Source organism: Anarrhichthys ocellatus, unplaced genomic scaffold (assembly GCF_004355925.1).
Source record: "Anarrhichthys ocellatus isolate YVR2014 unplaced genomic scaffold, GSC_Weel_1.0 scaffold12, whole genome shotgun sequence".
Lineage (NCBI taxonomy): Eukaryota > Metazoa > Chordata > Actinopteri > Perciformes > Anarhichadidae > Anarrhichthys > Anarrhichthys ocellatus.
This window is the reverse complement of record NW_022280042.1, coordinates 7,211,586-7,230,430: the sequence shown is the minus strand read 5'-3', so window position 1 is coordinate 7,230,430 and position 18,845 is coordinate 7,211,586. Positions and strand designations below refer to the sequence as shown.

Sequence of the window (18,845 nt, the reverse complement as noted above, 5' to 3'; positions counted from 1 at the left end):
GTGTTTTGGGCCTCGTTGGCAGCGCGTCAGTCTCATAATCTGAAGGCCGTGAGTTCAATCCTCACACGGGGCAGTGGTTTTAATGCTTCTTTGACTTGAATTATCAGCCTGGCATTTTGTCCATGTCAATGAAAACAACATCTGGCCTTCAATCGTCGACGTGAACTGCGTTTTGGGCCTCGTTGGCGCAGTAGATAACATTATTTTGCCAAGAGTATGAAATATGAAAAAGTGATTTTCTCACATAAATGCAGAGAAATATTTTATGGTGACATTTTTATTGTTTGTTGTATTTTTGATGTAATATTATGCTGCATTTCTTCCTTGTCGAATTAAATCCAAAAAACATCCCGTGACTGAGCTTTTTATACATTGTAATTAATTCAAAATTCAAGTAGAGGTTGGCATAACTCCTATTTACTAAACACTATCTTATCATAGTCTTGACGTTCAGGTTGCATGTCTCTCTGTTTACTTGCTGCAGTTTCAACATTATGCAACCTTTGGAATCAGGCTTCAGAGTGGAACTTTCCCATAACTCGCCCAACCTTACAGGTGCATGTCATGTGTTGATGAACAGCTGTGATGCAGACAGGTTTGAATTGCTCAGACAGGCGTGTCTCAACTCTACGATTTATCTTCCGCTTCATTCTGGCAACATGTGTATCCTGCTCTTATATGTTTAACGTGAGAATATTTTGCCAGAAGGTACATACAAAAACAGATCAGTGAATCAAAATCTAAGTGCTTTTTGATGCGTAAGATTTGTGTATCGGTGTATTTGTGTAATAATGGCTGACTTCTACCCAACAGGTAAGACAAGCTGGTCCTATATGAGGAGATGGTTCAACTTTATCTTTGTGTCAGAACTTGCTTTGCATAACTTGTCACCAATGATTGGCTTATACCTTCCATCAAAAGGTTGTTTGAATACATAAAATAGAAGCTGAAACTTCTAAAACAATGAATGCTGTTTTTTCTATCAGGAAAATCATTCTTACCTCAGTTTATGATTTATGTGTAAAAGGGTAAATATTAGATAATGATTTAATTTGTTGTGTATTAACCAGTAATAAGCAAATTAACAAGGAGAATACTTAATTAATCAGTCTAGTGCTGCCTTCAATTGCTTAATAAATATTGTAAAACAAATTCTTCCCCTGGATATTTGGTTCAATTGATAATTTCTACATAAAACGCCCCATTCATAATATTGCAATTATGTAAATAATACAAAAGATTCATAACAGATTAAATAAATTTTTATTAAAAAAAAAAAAAAAAAAAAAGGTTATTCCGTACATTCCGATTTAAAAGCTGAGCCTGAACGTTGCACCAGAATGACAAACTGGGCAGAGACGCGCATGCGCAGTCGCAGTGTTTGCATTCCTCCCTCCCTCCCTCCTCTTGAGACTGACAGCTCGGTAGCTGCTCACCGGCAATGAGACAGCAAACACGGGCTCGGTAAAACACCTCGAGATGGACTTGGCCGACACTTTTCACCACTACAAAGACGGATATTATTTAGACAGCGTTGTCTGTTGACAACAGACGAAGTTATTCCTCGCCAGGATTATTTTTGTTAACGGGAAAAAGGATACTCCACGACGACTGATTTCCTGCGACATACACCGGCTAAGAAGCTTTCACTTTGAAGACCACCTGAGTAAATCTAAACTATTCTTGGCTTTTGTTACACTAACATCTGCAAAACATACGTGTTAAATAGAGAGGTGATACACCAGGTTGTGGAAGAGCGCGGCTAATCGCTGCTAGCTTCAAGCTAACCGACGGCTAGCTGAATTTTCTTTGTTTATTTAATTTGAATCATTGAATACAGTGTTTTTAATCTATCTTACGTCGGATAATACGTCTGCCAGGAAGACTTGCGTCGTTTATAACGACACCCTTGAACGTTTAGCTTTCTAAAGGACATAAATTATCTTGACTTCTCACTTATGGCTCGTTAGTATCGCGGTACTGCAAGCTGACCCAGCTAGCTATAGCATCTGTTTTAGCCGTCAGCCACTTCTTGGCCTTTGGTAACTCATTGACGGCAAAGATGCACCACCAGGACTTTTCTGCAGAGAGTAGGAAAACGTCTTTCCACTACCGGAGAGGTAGCGGCGGTGCTCCTGCAGCCTCCTCCAGTGGAGCCAACACGGCTGAAGACAATCCCACCCAGGCTGGGTCCAATTCACCCGGACCCCCCCACCACCAGCCACAGTCCCAGGTGGCTGGCACTCAGGTGAAGAAGAAGAGTGGCTTTCAGATAACAAGCGTGACCTCGGCTCAGATCAATGTGAGCGGCAACAACAGTTTAGCAGATGACACCGAGAGTTACGATGACATGGATGAGTCACACACGGAAGACCTCTCCTCCTCCGATATGCTGGATGTGTCCGTGTCCAGGGCCACGGATACTGGTGTGCCGGAGAGAAGCTCTTCTGATGAGACCCTCAACAGTCTTCATGGGGTCGACACACCTGGGATTGTGTCTCCTAACGAGCCTCTGCACCCTCATTCCATCCCTCAGGGGTCTCAGCCACACACCTCTATGGTAAATGGGACCATGCATCATCATTATTATCCTCAGCAACACAGCCAGCCTCACCATCATCACCCTGATAGCCAGGGAGGAGGGGAGCCCTCAGTGCCGGCTCTTCCCATCACTCCCGTGGGTAGCTCCAGCCCATCTATGGCTTCCAGAGCCGGGACTAACCACTCACAGAGGCCATCGATGTTAGATAACAGTAAACCTGCAGGTGGGACAACCCAACCATCAGCCCCTGTTGCTGATCCACAGCTACAAGGCAACGTGAACGTTTCTAATGTGTCTGCTGTCACTGCTGCTGCAGTTCCTCCTTCTGGGCCTGCAGGTTTTGACAACACTAGTGTAAGTGGGCACGTGGCTTCTGTTGGAGGAGGAGCAGGCCCGTCTGCTGCTGCCCTCAACACTCAAACCCAACACACACAGACTCAGACTGCTACTGGCTCTCGTTTTAGGGTGGTCAAACTAGACACTAACTCTGAGCCATTCCGCAAAGGAAGATGGACGTGTACAGAGTATTATGAAAAGGAGGTTCCACATCCAACTACGTCTGAGGCACCAAAAGGTGTCGAGGTGGCTGTAGAGATTGATTCAGGTAATGCTCTGATTAGTCAGGGCGTACCTGCTGTACAGCCACCACACACGCTCCAGCCCTACCAGCAGCCGAGCCATGACTTCACTAGTCCACAAGCCATGCAGAGCCCACCACAGGGACTGGCCCAAACCTCTCCTCTGACCTATGGTTCACCCCAGGAGGTTGTTGGTGGGGCCAACATGCAGCAGCCAGTGGCTCCTGTCACGATCCCTACAGCAACACCACAGGCCGGTGTAAATCAGCATCCCCCTGTAATACCCCAGCAGTTGCCCTATGCTGTGGATCCCCATGGAGGTTACCTTGCCTCTCAGTTCCATGCAGGGGTCATAGCTCCGGGAGGTGTCCGACAGCCAGACTTTATCCAGCCCACCGCTCCCTTCCAGACCCAGGTCCAGCCTCCGCTGCCGCATGTTACAGGAATTACAGGAATCTCTATTTCACCAGTTCCAGGGGTCACGGCACAGCCACCCATCAGCTTTACGCAGCAGCTGCCCCATCAAGGTCTGGTAGCCCCCCATGCCCAGGCATCCTTTGTAGGACAGCTACAGCCACAAGTCCAGCCCCCCTCCACTGCTAGAGTCCCAGTAGGGCTCACCCATGCCACCCACTACATGCCTTTGACTGCTCTGCAAGCTGACCTCCAGCCTCTCCTCACCCTGGGAGGGAGCTCCATAAGAACATCCCAGCTGGAGGATGCCCAGAAGCTTCTGCTGCAGCACAAAGGCCTGCTGGGTTTGCCCAGGCTCGGGATGACAGCAGGTGGAGAGGGGGCTGCAGAGGCCGGCGGCGGTGCTGCTGGAACACTGGCCCACATGGGGATGTCGGCTGAGGCCAGTGCCTTCATGGTCGCTGCTGCAGGCCTCAGGACTCAGCATGCTGACGGAGAGGAGGACAGGTGAGAATGCACAGCCTGTTTATTCTAATGTAAGGTTTTCAAGTAAACATTGTAGTTCAGGCTGCTTTTCATCGTAACATTACCTCACAAATACTTTCTGTTGCACTATATTAAAGGGCAAAACGTGCAGTGACATATTTGTCTCATCACATCATTGAAACAACCAAGCATGATGTACACAATCTGTTTATAGTGATGATACAGATAAAGGCTTTTATTCTACCACTGTAACTTTTCTGTTCTCCTATTAACAGCATCCTGCAGCTGGTTTTGCTGAGTTTCATTCAGATCTAGGAGTCCAATGTCACATTTGGGCATGTTCTTGTAAAGATGTCAGTGGCTGGAGTAGAAGTCTGCTGACTCACAGAGGGAGCTGGTGACTCAGCAGATGCTCTGCCGTGAATAGACCCCCTACCATCACACATCCACCTCTATCAGCTCAGGACTCTTTGTGTCGTCAGTAAGGCTGCATTTTCCCTGTTGCACTGCCTCTCACTCTCCCTTCTCCCCTCAGGTTTAGTCTTTTATTAGACACTGGATCTGTTGATTTGTACCAACCCGAGGGAACTGTGCAAGGGTTTATTTATGTGTACAATTACTCAATCCTATGTTCCTGTTAGTTTTGCTGCTCCAATGCGGTTATTGCAGTTGCAGGTACTTTATAAAAACGCACGGTTGGTCTAAATGGAGTCATTGCCCTGGAAAAAAACAGCTCCCGTGCCCCATTTGAAGACGCAGTGTTAGTCTTTCAGAGTTGTAGAGGGCCTGATCAGGAGTTGTGTTGCATGAATCTGATAAACTCTCCCTGCAGAGAGATGGAGCAGTGTTGTGGCAGCAGTCTAGTGTTACCACTGCACTGCCCTGTGTTCTGGTTTAGCAGGAGTTTCATGTTGTGAGTACAACAGTAATGCCTGCAGGCTATGGAGGGACTTTGACTGTCCGCCTCACCCAAACACCCATAACTGAAATACAAAACATAATCTTCAATGTTGTGGCTTTTATTTGAGCTGGTGGCAACAAATGCTCCCAAATGTATGTATATATCCTCAGACTTCTGAGGAGTTCCATGGTTAAAACAACAGTTGCTGTGCCAGTAAACATTCCTCTAATTTAATTATCAGCACAGCAGTTCTTTGGTGAGCTGAACTGTTCATGTATTGTCAGCTGTTCACATTGAGAGCGCGAGGAACGGAGAGACGCAGGGTGCAACAACTACTGGTTTGATCTTGACGTAGTCGTATTCAGCTGCAGACAGCAGGACTGTGTTCTTTGTGGAGGCTTTTGTCAACAATTCGAGGCACGTGTGTGTGTGTGTGTGTCCGTAAGTGTGGTTCTGTCTCTCCGTCTGTTTGTCGTGAATCGACCGCTGTCCTACAGACTGTCTGAGTGTGTCTTCTTTGTTCATAGTCATGGTCATCTCACTCTGTGATCCTGCTTTGTCTCTCTTTTACTCTCTCATATTCTCTGTTTAATCTCTCTTTATCACCCTCTCTTCTTTCTCTCTGTCTCCTTTCTTTTTGCATCATCTCAGCTGTCCGAGCTGTTCTCCTCTACCCTTTTCTTCTAGACAGTAGTCTGTTTGTCTCTGTCCACTCTTGTAACTTGTCTGAACAGGTAAGCAGTCAGTGTGATCTCACAAAGTCCAAGAACATCAACTGAGTGTGTGGTGACAGTGACGGCACAGTATGAAGGCCACTGCAGAGAGATTCTTGTTTTTTTTCTTCTACCATTTAAATTAATACGTTCACAAATTAACACCAATTTAGAATGTCACAGATAGATTGAAACAAAGTGCTTTGTTCAATATTTGGGTTCATGCAACTAATGATTTTTTTTAATAATTTTGTCCACAGAATGATGTCTTCAAATAGTGTTTGTCTGACCAACAGTACGAAACCCAAAGATGGCTGTCATGACTTTGACAATGTGTGATCCGGCACTGCTGTGTGCGTGACGTCATGTTGTGAAACGGCGATGTGGGCGTGTCTGTGTTTCCCAGGATGCTTTGCGGTCTGTTTCTCGATGTTGTCAGTGAGGTTGGTGTCAGTGAGTGCCGAAGGGACGGTTATATGAATCGGGGCCTTCGTCAGCCTGCAGGTCGGTGACTTGGATAGATGCCAACACTCGTGACTTTCACGTGCACACTTCCAGTGTGTTATCCACCTGTTGGCCGTGTGATATCTCTCTCTCTCCACCAACAACTACAGAGAAATAGGACTTTTCATACAGGTTGTAGAGGATGCATTTACTTATTGCTCACCACAGTTTGCAGATGTGAAGACGACAAGCACTGTAAAAAAAACAATAGTCCTCTTTAAACTGAGTTCTATTAGCTGAAGAGCTGTTTCAAGTTGTTTTCATGCAGAAATGGAGGTTACTAATATCACAAAGCACTTCTTGTGTGAGCACAGTCTGCATATTTCTTCTAGAACTACATGTTCTAGCAAAAATAACCAAAATAACACTGTACACTCTGGTTCAGGGCATTATTTTAGAATCATTTACCTTCTATTCTAATAATAAGTATTTCCTTTAAGTGTGGATTTCCCATCTTACTCCATATCAAAGATAAATGTAGTCATAGAACATTTAGTGTGTTTTATTGGGGTCATTTATCTGTATGACCTCATCCTTTGGAGCTATAAAAGTTAGAAGTGCAATCTTTATTGATTATTTGTTCCTTCTGCACACAGCATTATCAGTTTATAGTTTCCTGCTGTTAAGATGAGAGTTGGTCTTCTAAAAGTGAGAAGAATAACATGTTAGTTTGGTCTCTTGGTTGATTTTAATATCTCGGTATCGATGATAAACCGCCTAGTCGAACTCAGCGGTCGTACCGGCTTTGACTTGTGATGTTAATGCTGACGCGCTTGTTTTTAATTGACTCTCCGTCCATAACAGAGCTTTCATGAGATCCCGACAGCTACGACCAAATATGGATTCATGATTGGAGCGACTGTCAAAAGAAGAGCTTGTGTTATTATGTTTGACTTGAAGAACCTCCTTTCAGTGCCGTGGTCTGAGGATCCGAAGAGAAGCTTTAGACATTTTTCACTGGATGGAGAACACACCCCAAAATTCGTTGCATTGTTTGTACACCCTTTAATGACTAATAAACGTAACAAAGACAAGAATAAGATGACACACGTCAGCTTAAAGACTAAAACGTAAGCATCCGTGGACTAGGTGGACATAGTTTCCATATTTTTACATGAGATTTATTTAAATTCGAGAATCAAACTCTCAGACTAGAGGACGTTTAAGAGATTACACATATGTCTGTTGGCCTTTCTCAACAAATGTCTTCATTAAAGCCTGAAACTTTGCTGCATGATTTGTCCTAAAATGTATGTTACATTTTATATTATTTAGTCTTTCGAATATTGTAAAATATAGAAATGAAACCTCTGTGATATCCCATCTGAAAGACCTCAACACAGGCACATCTGCTGGTGTGTTTTTCATCTCCGTGAACCCCAGGTAGTTAGAAACAGATGTGCTTCTATGGAAACTCTCAGACTCTAATGTCTTTGTGCAACCAGACATCTTGCATTTAGCACATCATGCGTGCAGTTCAGTGTTTTGCAGTCTTGGTTTCTGTTTAATCGTGTTGTCATATATGTTTGGATCTTTTAAATTAGAAGTCAGACGGCAGCCTTGTGAAGTCTCTTGCTCGGTTGTAATCTCCTGGATGTCGAGAGCAATAAATCACACCTGAAGGTAGTTCAGCCGTTTGTCTTTTAATGAGGCGATGAAGTCACGCTTCAATAGAGATATAAACCCAACTGTCTGTCTCCTCTCTCTCACGTTGTCGTACTGCTGTTACCCCACAAGGTGGCGGTGTTGCTTCACAAATCAACAGTTGTTTATATAACCCTGACATGCTCTGACCTAAAAAGTGCCTGGCAGCTGAGTGGAGAGGTCTTTCCTGCACGCAATGTAGGAATCACAAAGAATCTTCAATGCAATACACACAACTCACAGCTATCATGTGGATGCATTTGATCTGTGTTTTTTTGTTTTAGGAGACTGGTGTCCCGTTTGCTGGCCTTGTGCCTTCATGCAGAGCCGCAGATTGTTGAGAGGATGTAAAATGTGTCCGTGCATGTCTGTCTATGTTTATGAGCTCACCCATCAGGATGATTTTTGTGCACATGCGTGTGAAATGGAAGGTGTTTACGGGAGAGACGGGTTTTTTTTTAATGCTGCTTTTTCCCCTCCTGGCGTTTACACCGAGGGAAAACATAAGACAGAGGAGGAGAGGCAACAATACTAGTTTTAACCGGTCTCATCGCACACGTATTGCTGTTTTCTTTCCCTCTCAAACTACTTTTATGAGGTCGGCTTCAGCACAGGGACAGTGTCTTGCTCAAGGGCTCTTCAGCAGGACCGATGAAATCTGTCCAAAATATTTACGAGTCATCTCTCACGGAAGGCCTTTCCCCTTCCAGTTACTTTCTTTTCTTTTTGAAAGAAAAATGTGACGTGACCCCTCTACCACCTGTCAGAGAAAGACATTAATCCCCCCTGAGAGTGACACTTCCTGGTAAAGAGAAGTACTAATTCTGTGGAAAGCCTCGACCCTCACCACTGTGGAAACACACACACACTCGCAGCATGACGCCGGCACACTGCGGAGAGCCTCGAGCAAAGTTTCTCCTCGCCGACCGTGATCTTTGTGTTTACATTGACATCGAGCCCTCACACCTTTTTTAAACAGAAACATGTGCTGGGGGGGGGGGGTCGTGATGTTTTTAATGTCGTCAGTGTTGTGTAATATTTGATTGTATAATATATTTATGTAGACGCATGGATTAGAGGGTAGGGTGGCTGTTGAAGCCAGATTTTATTTTTGCGTGTGTGCATACAAAGCTTTTACGAATATGCAGGCGAAGAGCCTTCTTGCCAGTTTTGGGGTTTGTAATTATGGATTAATACGACATAATTGTATCATGTTGATTTATGATTTCATCACGACATGATGCCATTAAATTATCGCTCAGTCCTATACGTTCTTATAGATTTCCTTCCGTTAGTGTGTTCGTGGGTGCATACATGCCAGAGAATAAATGATAAATCTCTTGATCTACGAGTCGGTCATCAGACGAATCTAATTGTCAATTATTTCATTAATCGTGTGTGTTGTTTACGTCATTTTCTAGCTGATGTATTGTGAGGATATGCTGCTTTTTGGGAAGGCAAGTTGAGGAATGTGTGAGGCTGTCGACAGCTCATCCATCACAAGAAGGCCCGTCTGCAGTGAACTAGTCGAGATGTTGGAGCTCAGCCTCCCGTCTCCCTCGTCTGTCTCTACCGTGGCCCATACGGCACAGAGGTTATGTAAGGCGTTGCGTGCATGGCAGAGACCGATTTCATGCTCCGAAGCTCTGTGATGCCACGAGAGCTGGTTGAGTTTTGGGTTGTTCCTTCTCTGTGTTTGGGCAAAGGTCAAGGGCGATTATCAACAAGCAGAGGGTTGTATTTGATTGCTACCTTTGTCCGCTTATGAATTATACCTTCTCATAATTGTCACTCTGTTTTTTTTAATTTCTAAATTTGGAAGATCTAAGCACACTTCCTTTGTGTAAGTGTGTGTGTGTGTGTGTGTGCGTGCTGTGGGGTTGATCTTGCTGTCGGTATTGGCTCTCCTCTGTGTAAAATGCCAGCGTTAAAAGCCTCCGAGAAACCGGATCCCTCCAGTCTGCGAAACATAGCCTCGCACACTAAAATGGGACACACGCGAGTGCATGTCTCCCAGCGGCTTGAGGACAAGTGATGCGGAAGGTGGCTGGCGAATCACGGAGCTGACAAATAAATAAATAAAAAAATAGGATGCAAGAGGAGAAGCAGTGAAACAGTATTTGATGGAGGCACATAAAAAGCAGGCCAGGCTCTGACATCATCTGCTATAATCACCTCCCTAATTGCTTTATAATGTTCTCTGCTATCAAAGCCGCTTTACATTATCATATAACACTGCAGCCTGAGCTCTGCTTTCACTCTAACTGCACAATACAGTGAGGCGGAAGTGTTACTTACACTCAGCTGGGTGCTTTTGTGGATAAAGGAAGGGCTGTGGTAGAAAAGGGGGCGTCGCCTTCTAGTGTATGGACAGCAAACACACAGGGAGGCTTTTAGGCTTCTGTTTGCACTATTGGTTCAACACTTTTTTTCTTTTCTGGAACATTTAGCCGCTGGAGCTCAAAGATATCTCCTCTGCCTTCTTAAACTCTCACCTGGAAGGTGATTATTGTGGTTTTATGTAGAGAGTATTTTGTCGTTTTGTTTTGTTAAAGGCTTACGGGAGCCTGGTAATTGTTTTATCCACAGTTTGGCAGGGTGGAGCGCTCATTACCTAACTAATGAAGTCTTAGTGGAACATCAACACGGTAGCCTGCCCAATAAGGAAGATTTAATTTGGCATTTAAGTGACTTAAACTGAGTATTATTACGTTACCACTACTTCTCCTGACAGCATATAAGTCTCCCACGTGTAGTACAGCTTTAACATGGTGGTTAGGTAATATATGGGTCAACCCTTTGCACACGCCACGCACACTATCTTCGGACGGACGTGGATACATAATGAATATGATGTCATGGCATCAAGGTCTCTCGCCATTGGCTGAGCTGAGTCCATTGCGCCATCGCCAATTGGCTGAAAGTCTCCGGAACGCTCCCCTCAGACGATCTCCGAGCCTTTTGTTCCGAGTGTACGCCGACCCCCAGATCTGCAAACACACAATGTACAGATAGATATGAAGAGTTTTCAAGTGACAAATAAGAAAAAACAGTCGATACTAATCAACGATGGCACCTTTTTAAGTCACAAAATACAAATTTTAGTGACGTTTTATTAGTTTCTGCCACTCTCCAGTTGCTTTCTGGCCCTTCGATTGTTTCTCGGATTAGTGACACATACAATGGAGGAAAGAAAAGATGTGACCTTCACCTAATGAGGTTAATACATTCACTGCGTGCATTGAGCTCAATCCCACCAACAAACTCACCCCCGCGCGCGCACCTCGCTGCCATTTTGTGGTCCCCACAACTGCGCACCATCTTCTATCACGGTCGCCTCCTCCCTTTGTTCTCTGAAGTTATTTTTTGAGGTACAGCGTTGATGCGTTGGAGTTTTTTGTGCGCTGATCTACCGTCTAGCTAGCCGTCTTGTTTTGATCGGCTTTGTTCAGACTGTGATGCACACTTGCGTGGGAGATAACATGGAGGTACACGTGAGCCGTGCTCCAGTGGAGACCCATACTGTGAGTGTGTGTGTGTCAAGTGTGCATCCGCTGATGAGGAGCGACAGGACGGCTAAAGACATGCTTGGTTCAACATACACATTCTCCTTAAGGAGGGGCACCAAGTGAGGAATGTTTGCTGTTATGCTCGGGGGAATTTTAAGGGACCCTCTCGTCATTGTAGACAGATACCAGGAGGTTTAGAGTAGGGTGCCACGCCAATGTCCATCTCCATCACAAACAGGAAAGACGTGAAGGAGCGAGAGGTTGCAGACCGATGGGAGTGGCTTGTAGGTGTGTGGTCATGAGGAGCTCGTCCTATTGGACGGCTCACCGTAATCTCTGCTGAGAGTTTATGTAACAGCAGAAGGGGAGGTGACATCACAACCCACCCACATATCTCCCCTCACCATGCACCCAGTCGTCTTGAGAGTCGATGTGTGATTCAGGCTTCGTAAGGAGGATTCACGTTCCTGTTGTACGCACACACACACACCTTCTCATCCCCGTCCTCCATTGTTGGTCGGGGCTCCCCCTATGTGGATCTCCAACAGCTAAGGGGAGCAGGGGATCGGGCGGGGGGCCAAAGGGCGCAGGTCAGGAGGCCGGAGGAGGTGCAGTGGTGGTGGTGGTGGTGTTTGTTTTGGGGTGTTTTTAGCCTGAGAGCATCAATGAGAGAGAAGGGGCTGGGCCGGGACGCCATGGCCCTGAAGCTGCTCTTCTGGGAGCTGGAGAAGCATCTGAAGAGGTAACGATGGCTGTAGTGTTGTCACGTGGTCCGGGGGTGTAGTGGGGGGGTTTCAGGTCCGAGGGATTAAGCCAGTGGCTTTGTGTTGGTGTGTCTGTCTGATTGGTGTGGTGGCGTCCAGTTGATTGGATGTTTTTCTCAGTGTGTTTGAGGACACCGTGTTCTCGCTCCTGCACATGCATGCTGTTACACTTGACTGTGTGCGGGTAGGAGAGCGAGGCTGGCTGATGTTTATTCACCGTAACGTGGACCTTCACACGTCCGGACCCAAGACTTTATGTCTCGTCTGCTTTCAGTTGAGCTTTTCCCTCCAATCTCAACTGCCAGAGATAAGCATCATGTTCCAGTTCCTCAATCGATCCGGTCGGCCCATGTTTGCTTCCCTTTGTTCAGTTATCACGCCACTAATAGACTTCAGTCTCCAATAAACCCATTATTCATACAGCCTGTCCAACAAGAAATATACAACCTGTAAAAACACACATTTATCCTACAGTTGAGTGTTTAATATTTCCCATACAATACAGAAAACATGTGACGCTGCTCCTTTTGGAAGAAATAAAAAGGAGAACAAATGTTCATTTCCAGTTCTGTAAGATCGCTAAATCCTGTCCGAGTTCCCTTTGACCGTTAAAGCCCTAAAATACAAACGTATACGCAGGTTTTGTCTTCTCCTCATCCACGTTTCTGATCTCCAAACTCCCATGTTGACACACTTCCACTAACTGATCCAGAGACAGATGTAACACAGCTAAGGTGCTCATAAAAGGTGTGAAGAAGCAACAGTTAGAGGTCCGTTAGCTCGTACTGATTGAATTAAAATGGCCAAATGTACCTTTTCTTTTGTGCGCTGCAACTATGAGTTATTAGTTATGTCCAAAGCTCAAAGATATTCAGTTTAATAATAAACTTAATAATAAAATTCATTATCTGACCGATTGTTTCATGTTTCCTTCTAGTGCTAGAAAGACAAGTCATTTAATGGATTAGTTGTCGGACAGAAAATTAGTCTTCAAGTTTTGACAATCAGTTAATCATTTTAAACGTTTGTCAGGGGAAAATGAGAGGATTTGCCTTTTTTACGTCATTGTCAACTTGAATATATTTGAGGTTTTATACTGTTGGTTCAAATAAAACAATACATTTGTGATTTCCCTTAATAACTGTCTGACATTTCAGTATCATGGAGAAGGAAAATTGTCTTTTCTCTTTTATAGTTTTCAGACATCACGTTTCATATTTTAATATGAAATACTTAATAAAGAGCTTTAGTTTGTGGTGGACCAAATTTTAATACACGTTTTCATAATTAACTATTTCTTATCATTATCAATTCGTTTTTAATTATTTATTTGAATAATCCCCTCTCAGAGACAATGGAAGTGTCTCTTTTCTTCTGTTTACACCACTGCACAGATGTCAGTGTGTCCTCACGCGCGTGAGTTATAACCGACAGGTGGAGTCACTGTTTCGGTCACACTTTCTCCATCACCTGCAGTCCACATTTATAGAACAGTTTTGAGACAACACGAGACAAAATAGACGCTAAAAAAAAAACCAAAATGTCCGCTGTTGAATTGCTGCGTGCTCCATCGTCTCGAGGTTTTTTTATAGAGGACGGTGCAGCAGGTACAGAGAGACGTTGCTGAATTATTCCCATGTTATTACCCTCTCCTCCAATCCGGGAGCCGTCCTCCCACCGCATGTATTATGCTAATGAGCTCGCGTCTGCGCCAATCGCGCGGCTGCTGGCGCTGTTTTTCCTGCATGCATCACCCAGAGAGGGCGCCGCGGTGCGCGGAGCTGCACAGCCCGCCCCGCTTCAGTCTTTGTGTGTCCCGGCTGCGAGCTCTGCGGTCGCCCGGAGAGCAGACACCCCGACTGCCCCACAATAATGCGCTATTTTTCTACTTTTATACCGCTGGATTTCCGGTTCGAGGAGTCGCCTTCGGGGGTTTTAATGGGAATAGCATGAATTCCCAATGTTACACAGTGGCGATGGATCTTGGCGTTTGTCACCTGAGGAATTTCTCGATATCGTTTCTGTCCTCTGTGCTCGGGAAGGGGAGCGCGTCAGTCCGGCTTGACAATAGGTAAAGTCACTGCGCATTATCGCTGTCGTATTAGCGCCGTGCTGGAGGCTTGGTGACTTCATTTCATGCGTAAAAATGTTCAGGCTCATTGATTCTCCGCCATCAAAGCTTTCCTCGACCTCCATTTGCTTTGTTGCAGACACTAAATGGAGATCTCCTCTTATTACGAACAGAATTATTGTTTCCTCATGAAAGCTTCCACCCAGACTTTATGTATTTATACTGTTTGCAGCATAAAACCCGCAGCTTCCTCTGATCCAACCCTGCGGTGTCCTCATGCATGCGGCTTATGATCAACATCTCTTTCTTTTCTTCCAGCTCTTCCGGTGCAAGTGTGGTGGCCATCGACAACAAGATTGAACAAGCAATGGTGAGCAACATAAATCCAGTCATCTAATAATCATACAACCCGCACAGTGTTGGTAAATATGCCCGTTTGGCGCACAAAGGTTATGTAAGCAGAGCACACTGCAGCTGGTTTAGTCATGATTTAATTGCCTGTTAAATAATATTTTACGGATAACGTTATGGTTTTGTAGGGAGGAAAGTTCAGGAGTGAATGAATGAGAAGCATTATGGTGCTTTTTTTGCTTTCTACGTGAGTATTTCTGCTTATAAATCCAGCTGCTGATGCGTAAAAACCCATCATTTCCCGCATATATGCACCTGCGAAGGGGTTTCCTGCTGTCACGATTTAGACCGATGACCTCCGGCTTGCTGGCAACTTGAAATGGGCAGAGGTTCACACGCTATCCCCTGTCTCTCTCTCTTTCTCATGCATATACATAGTCCCCCCCCCCCACCCCGTGTTGCTAGGCAAGCAGCAGCCTCCCCGCGGCTCAGTATAAATAGCTCTGCCGGTGATAGGCTCCTCCCACTCCGGTGCAGGAACATTTTGTTCCCTCGCTGCGTACCGGGGCAGGGAGGAGGAGGAAGAGGAGGGGATGCTCAGATAATTAAACCCAAATCCTCCTTCAGCCGTCATGAGAGGGCACTGTACAGCTTTTTCTTTGTAATGATCCACCGTTTTCTGACGAGTTCACATTGTTGTACATGCATTCCTGTTGTCCTCATGAGACAGCTGGTGTGTTCTGTGTAATAATGTGAAGTGATATAAGACGACACTAAATTACCTGTTCCACTCTAACAGCATGTCTCTGAGTCAGTTTGATCGAACTAAAAATGCAGCCAAGCCAAATATATTTAAAAAAAAAAAAAAAAACGAAGGAGACCAGGTTTAGGAAGTCAAGAAGTATGTGTGGATCATGGAGTGTGTAATCCACTATTTTAATTATCGATTTAATCTGGACATTATTTTTTCTATTAATTGATACCAATTTAGTCGACAAATGGCAATTATAATTCCTCAAACACCAAAGAGACATTTTCATTTTTTTCCTTCGTCAGTTGAGAAACTGTAACCTTAATATGATTAATGGATTATCCACATAGTTGGTCAGTTAATTGACAAATGATTAAATGGCACATAAAAATGTAAAATGCTCGTAACAATTCCTCAAAAACAGAGATGAAGAAATTGCATCTTTTGTCTGACCAACAGTCCAAAACCCCAAAATATTAAATTTACAATAACAAATGAGAGAAGAGCAGTACGTCTTCACTTTGGAGAAGCTGGAACTAGCAAATTTGGGGGATTTTTGTTTGAAAAATGACACACAAGAGGGAAAGCAATGAATAAAAACATGAAAAATATCAACGTATCTGCAGATGAGTCTTCTGACTGATCACTTCATTGACTATATGTTCACAGCCTCAAACAACAAGATGTTTAAACGCGATGAATTACACGACTAACCTCGTCTCTCTCTGTCTGCGTCCTCAGGACCTGGTGAAGAGCCACCTGATGTACGCGGTGCGCGAAGAGGTGGAGGTGCTGAAGGAGCAGATCAAAGAGCTGATCGAGCGCAACACTCAGCTGGAGCAGGAGAACAACCTGCTGAAGAACCTGGCCAGCCCCGAGCAGATGGCTCAGTTCCAGGCGCAGGTCCAGACCGACGGCTCCCCGACCGGCACCGCCCAGCCTCCGGTCCCGGTCCCAGCCGGGACGGCACAAGTCCTCCCTTCCGCACAGAGCTCCGGCACGTCTGCGTAACACAGAAACTGCACTCTGGAGAGCCCCCTGAGGATGATAGGTAGGAAGGAGGAAGAGGAGGATGGAGTCGTGCCATATTGTGAACTGACTCTAGCATCAAGACCGACTTTGCCACCGTCTCGAGGAGCGCACACGTTCAACCGGAGGACGAACTTTTCTTTTGTTGCACATTTAATTTAACTAAAAGACTTCGGAGTTGCACCGACGTGTGTGTGTGTGTGTGTGTGTCGTCCGCTTTTATTACCTGCTCCAGACAATCGTCCGTCTTCATCGTGATGACGACGATGATGATGATGACAGTCGACCCATCGCCCAGCGGAGGAAGGAGCTGAACGAATCCCTCGCTGTGAGACCTGTGGAAAGCCATCGTCTTCGCCACACTCCCCTTCTCAACCCAGCACTGTCCCATCAGCACACACCTGACATTTTTTACTCCTCTTTTTGTTTTTTAGTGCTGCGGTTCATGCACTTTTTGTTTTTGTTTTCTTCAATCGATTCAAAAACAGCGGACGAAACACAGATTCGCACGACCCATCTGGAATGGGAGTCCTAAAGAGTCACATTTTACTTTATGTGAAGACGAGGACGCGTCGTCTTGATGTTCTGGGTTTAGAGGGGGGGGTTATAAAGAATTATTAAATGTATATATTAGCTGCGCCTCGTCGTTCACTCTGAGAACTCTTTGTTCTCTCGGAGGTTCTCGTCGCCGTCCCCCCACCCTCGATGAACCCTCCCCGTTCTCGGATGGAGCATTAAACATTTACGCAGGGAATCAAGTTTCTTTTTTGTTTTTGTCTTGGGAAAGGTTTGTTTTTGTCTGTTTATGTTTCCGCGCTTGTTGATGTGATTAGTGTCAAAGTGATGTGTAAAAATGAATTGATGGAGAGGAAAAATAAGTAGGACATGACTGTTTCTAGGTAGTACATTTTGTACAGATGAAAAAAATTCCACTTGAACTCTGCCAAGTGCCTGGTTTCCAACCATAGATACATATATACAAGCTTTTTTAGTTGTTTTATTCAAAATATGTAAATATATGTACATGTGTGTGTGTATATATATATATATATATATATATATATATATATTATATATATATATATCTATGGTTTTGCCAGGTTTTGAACTACCTGTGATGTTATTCAGGGTGGCAACACACGAGGATTATTTACTGGACGTCACCGCTCCGCTGACGTCGCTTAACTTCATCTGGACTGTTTCACCGTTTTGGGGACGTGTGATATCGGTCTTTTTTTCGTGAATAATCATGGTTTCTTTTTAGTTTTTTTCGGTCTTTTGTTCAGCCAAGTGTTTTGAGTTGCTCGTTGTGCAAATGGAGCGCTGAACACAACAGCAAGACAATTGGCAACACAAAGGAAAGAAAGAGAGAAAGGAAGGAAGATGCCTAGCAGACGTATGTTGATGTTTCGTGCATGTTCCTCAGCCCATCACAAATGTGACGTTACAATTGCACTAGACAGTTGCACCTCAAATAAAAAATGAAAACAAATAAGTAAAAAAACTGGACTCTTTTTCAACAATGTCGTGGTTGTATAGAAATATATAGATAGAAGTTTGATTTTAGTCATAAAAAGACCATTAACGTACGACTTTTCTCCATTTAGAAACTATAAACTGGATTTAAATCATTAAATTGATGCATAAATGTGGTTTTCCCTCAAATGAACCATGTTATCCTACATGTTCTAGCTAATAAACATCCCTCACTGCCTCCCAGTTCACCCACAGAAATCCCACTTAAAGCATGAATGGCTGCGTCCTCCATAGACCTCAGCGCACATGCGCAGAAGTGTACCAGCATGTAAATATTTACTTAAACATCGACCTCTCATTGGTTACATGCGACCGAGCCCCCTCCAGAGCCGTCTTACGGTTACTCCGCCCACCGCACGTGGACCTGCGCTCTCGTCGACGACGCGCGAACGGGAGCGCGCAGATATGTGGGACGACGACGTCACATGAAGGCGATTATAGGAGCTGAACATTACGTGTGTTTGTGTTTATCCCATAATAATAAAGTATTTTTAATAGAGCATTCAAAACTAGGGATTGCAAAAGTGCTTTAAAATAGAAGAAGAAAATGTCTAAAAGTACTTTCATACATGTAAACATACTTTATCTGTATACCAACCTGTATACATGAATACACAGTAAAGGCTGCCTTTTAATCTCAGACTTATAGTTCTGCTGTGATGTTTCTTACTACAAATCGTTTTGTTAATCTTCTCCCGACATGTACAGATGCTACAGTTTATGTTCTGCAGACTTAAGCTGCTGATACATCTGACAGTATAAAATCATACTTGTATAACCCAGACCATAACGTCACCGTTTATTCTGTATACTAACATCAGTGCAGTTTAATAAAAACCGTCGTGCAATAAAATAATTAGATAAAAGTTAATACAACTGAAGATTGTAATAATGCACCCATACAATGGGATGCAGCAGCAGCAGACTGTAACACTAGCTATATACTAACATAGGGTTGTTCTGGTTTATCCCATTTATTTTTGGCATTTTTGATTAAATTCTCTCAAATATAACATGTAAAATGAAATTTCCTCTCAATTCAGGCGATAAAA

At 44.3% G+C, this 18,845-nt stretch overlaps 1 protein-coding gene across 2 annotated transcripts; it reads left to right on the top strand.

Moving 5' to 3' along the window:
* The first annotated feature begins 1,372 nt into the window (after window positions 1-1,372).
* LOC116386082 (TSC22 domain family protein 1) lies at window positions 1,373-17,298 on the top strand. 2 transcript variants are annotated; one of them, XM_031852060.1, is made up of 3 exons: window positions 1,373-4,041; window positions 14,445-14,496; window positions 15,970-17,298. In XM_031852060.1, the coding sequence occupies exons 1-3, from the start codon at window positions 2,063-2,065 to the stop codon at window positions 16,237-16,239; spliced, it is 2,301 nt and encodes a 766-aa protein (XP_031707920.1). In that variant the 5' UTR covers window positions 1,373-2,062; the 3' UTR covers window positions 16,240-17,298. The 2 variants fall into 2 exon arrangements, with proteins under 2 accessions (XP_031707920.1, XP_031707921.1); XM_031852061.1 differs by lacking the exon at window positions 1,373-4,041 and adding an exon at window positions 4,048-14,126.
* Window positions 17,299-18,845: the final 1,547 nt, after the last annotated feature.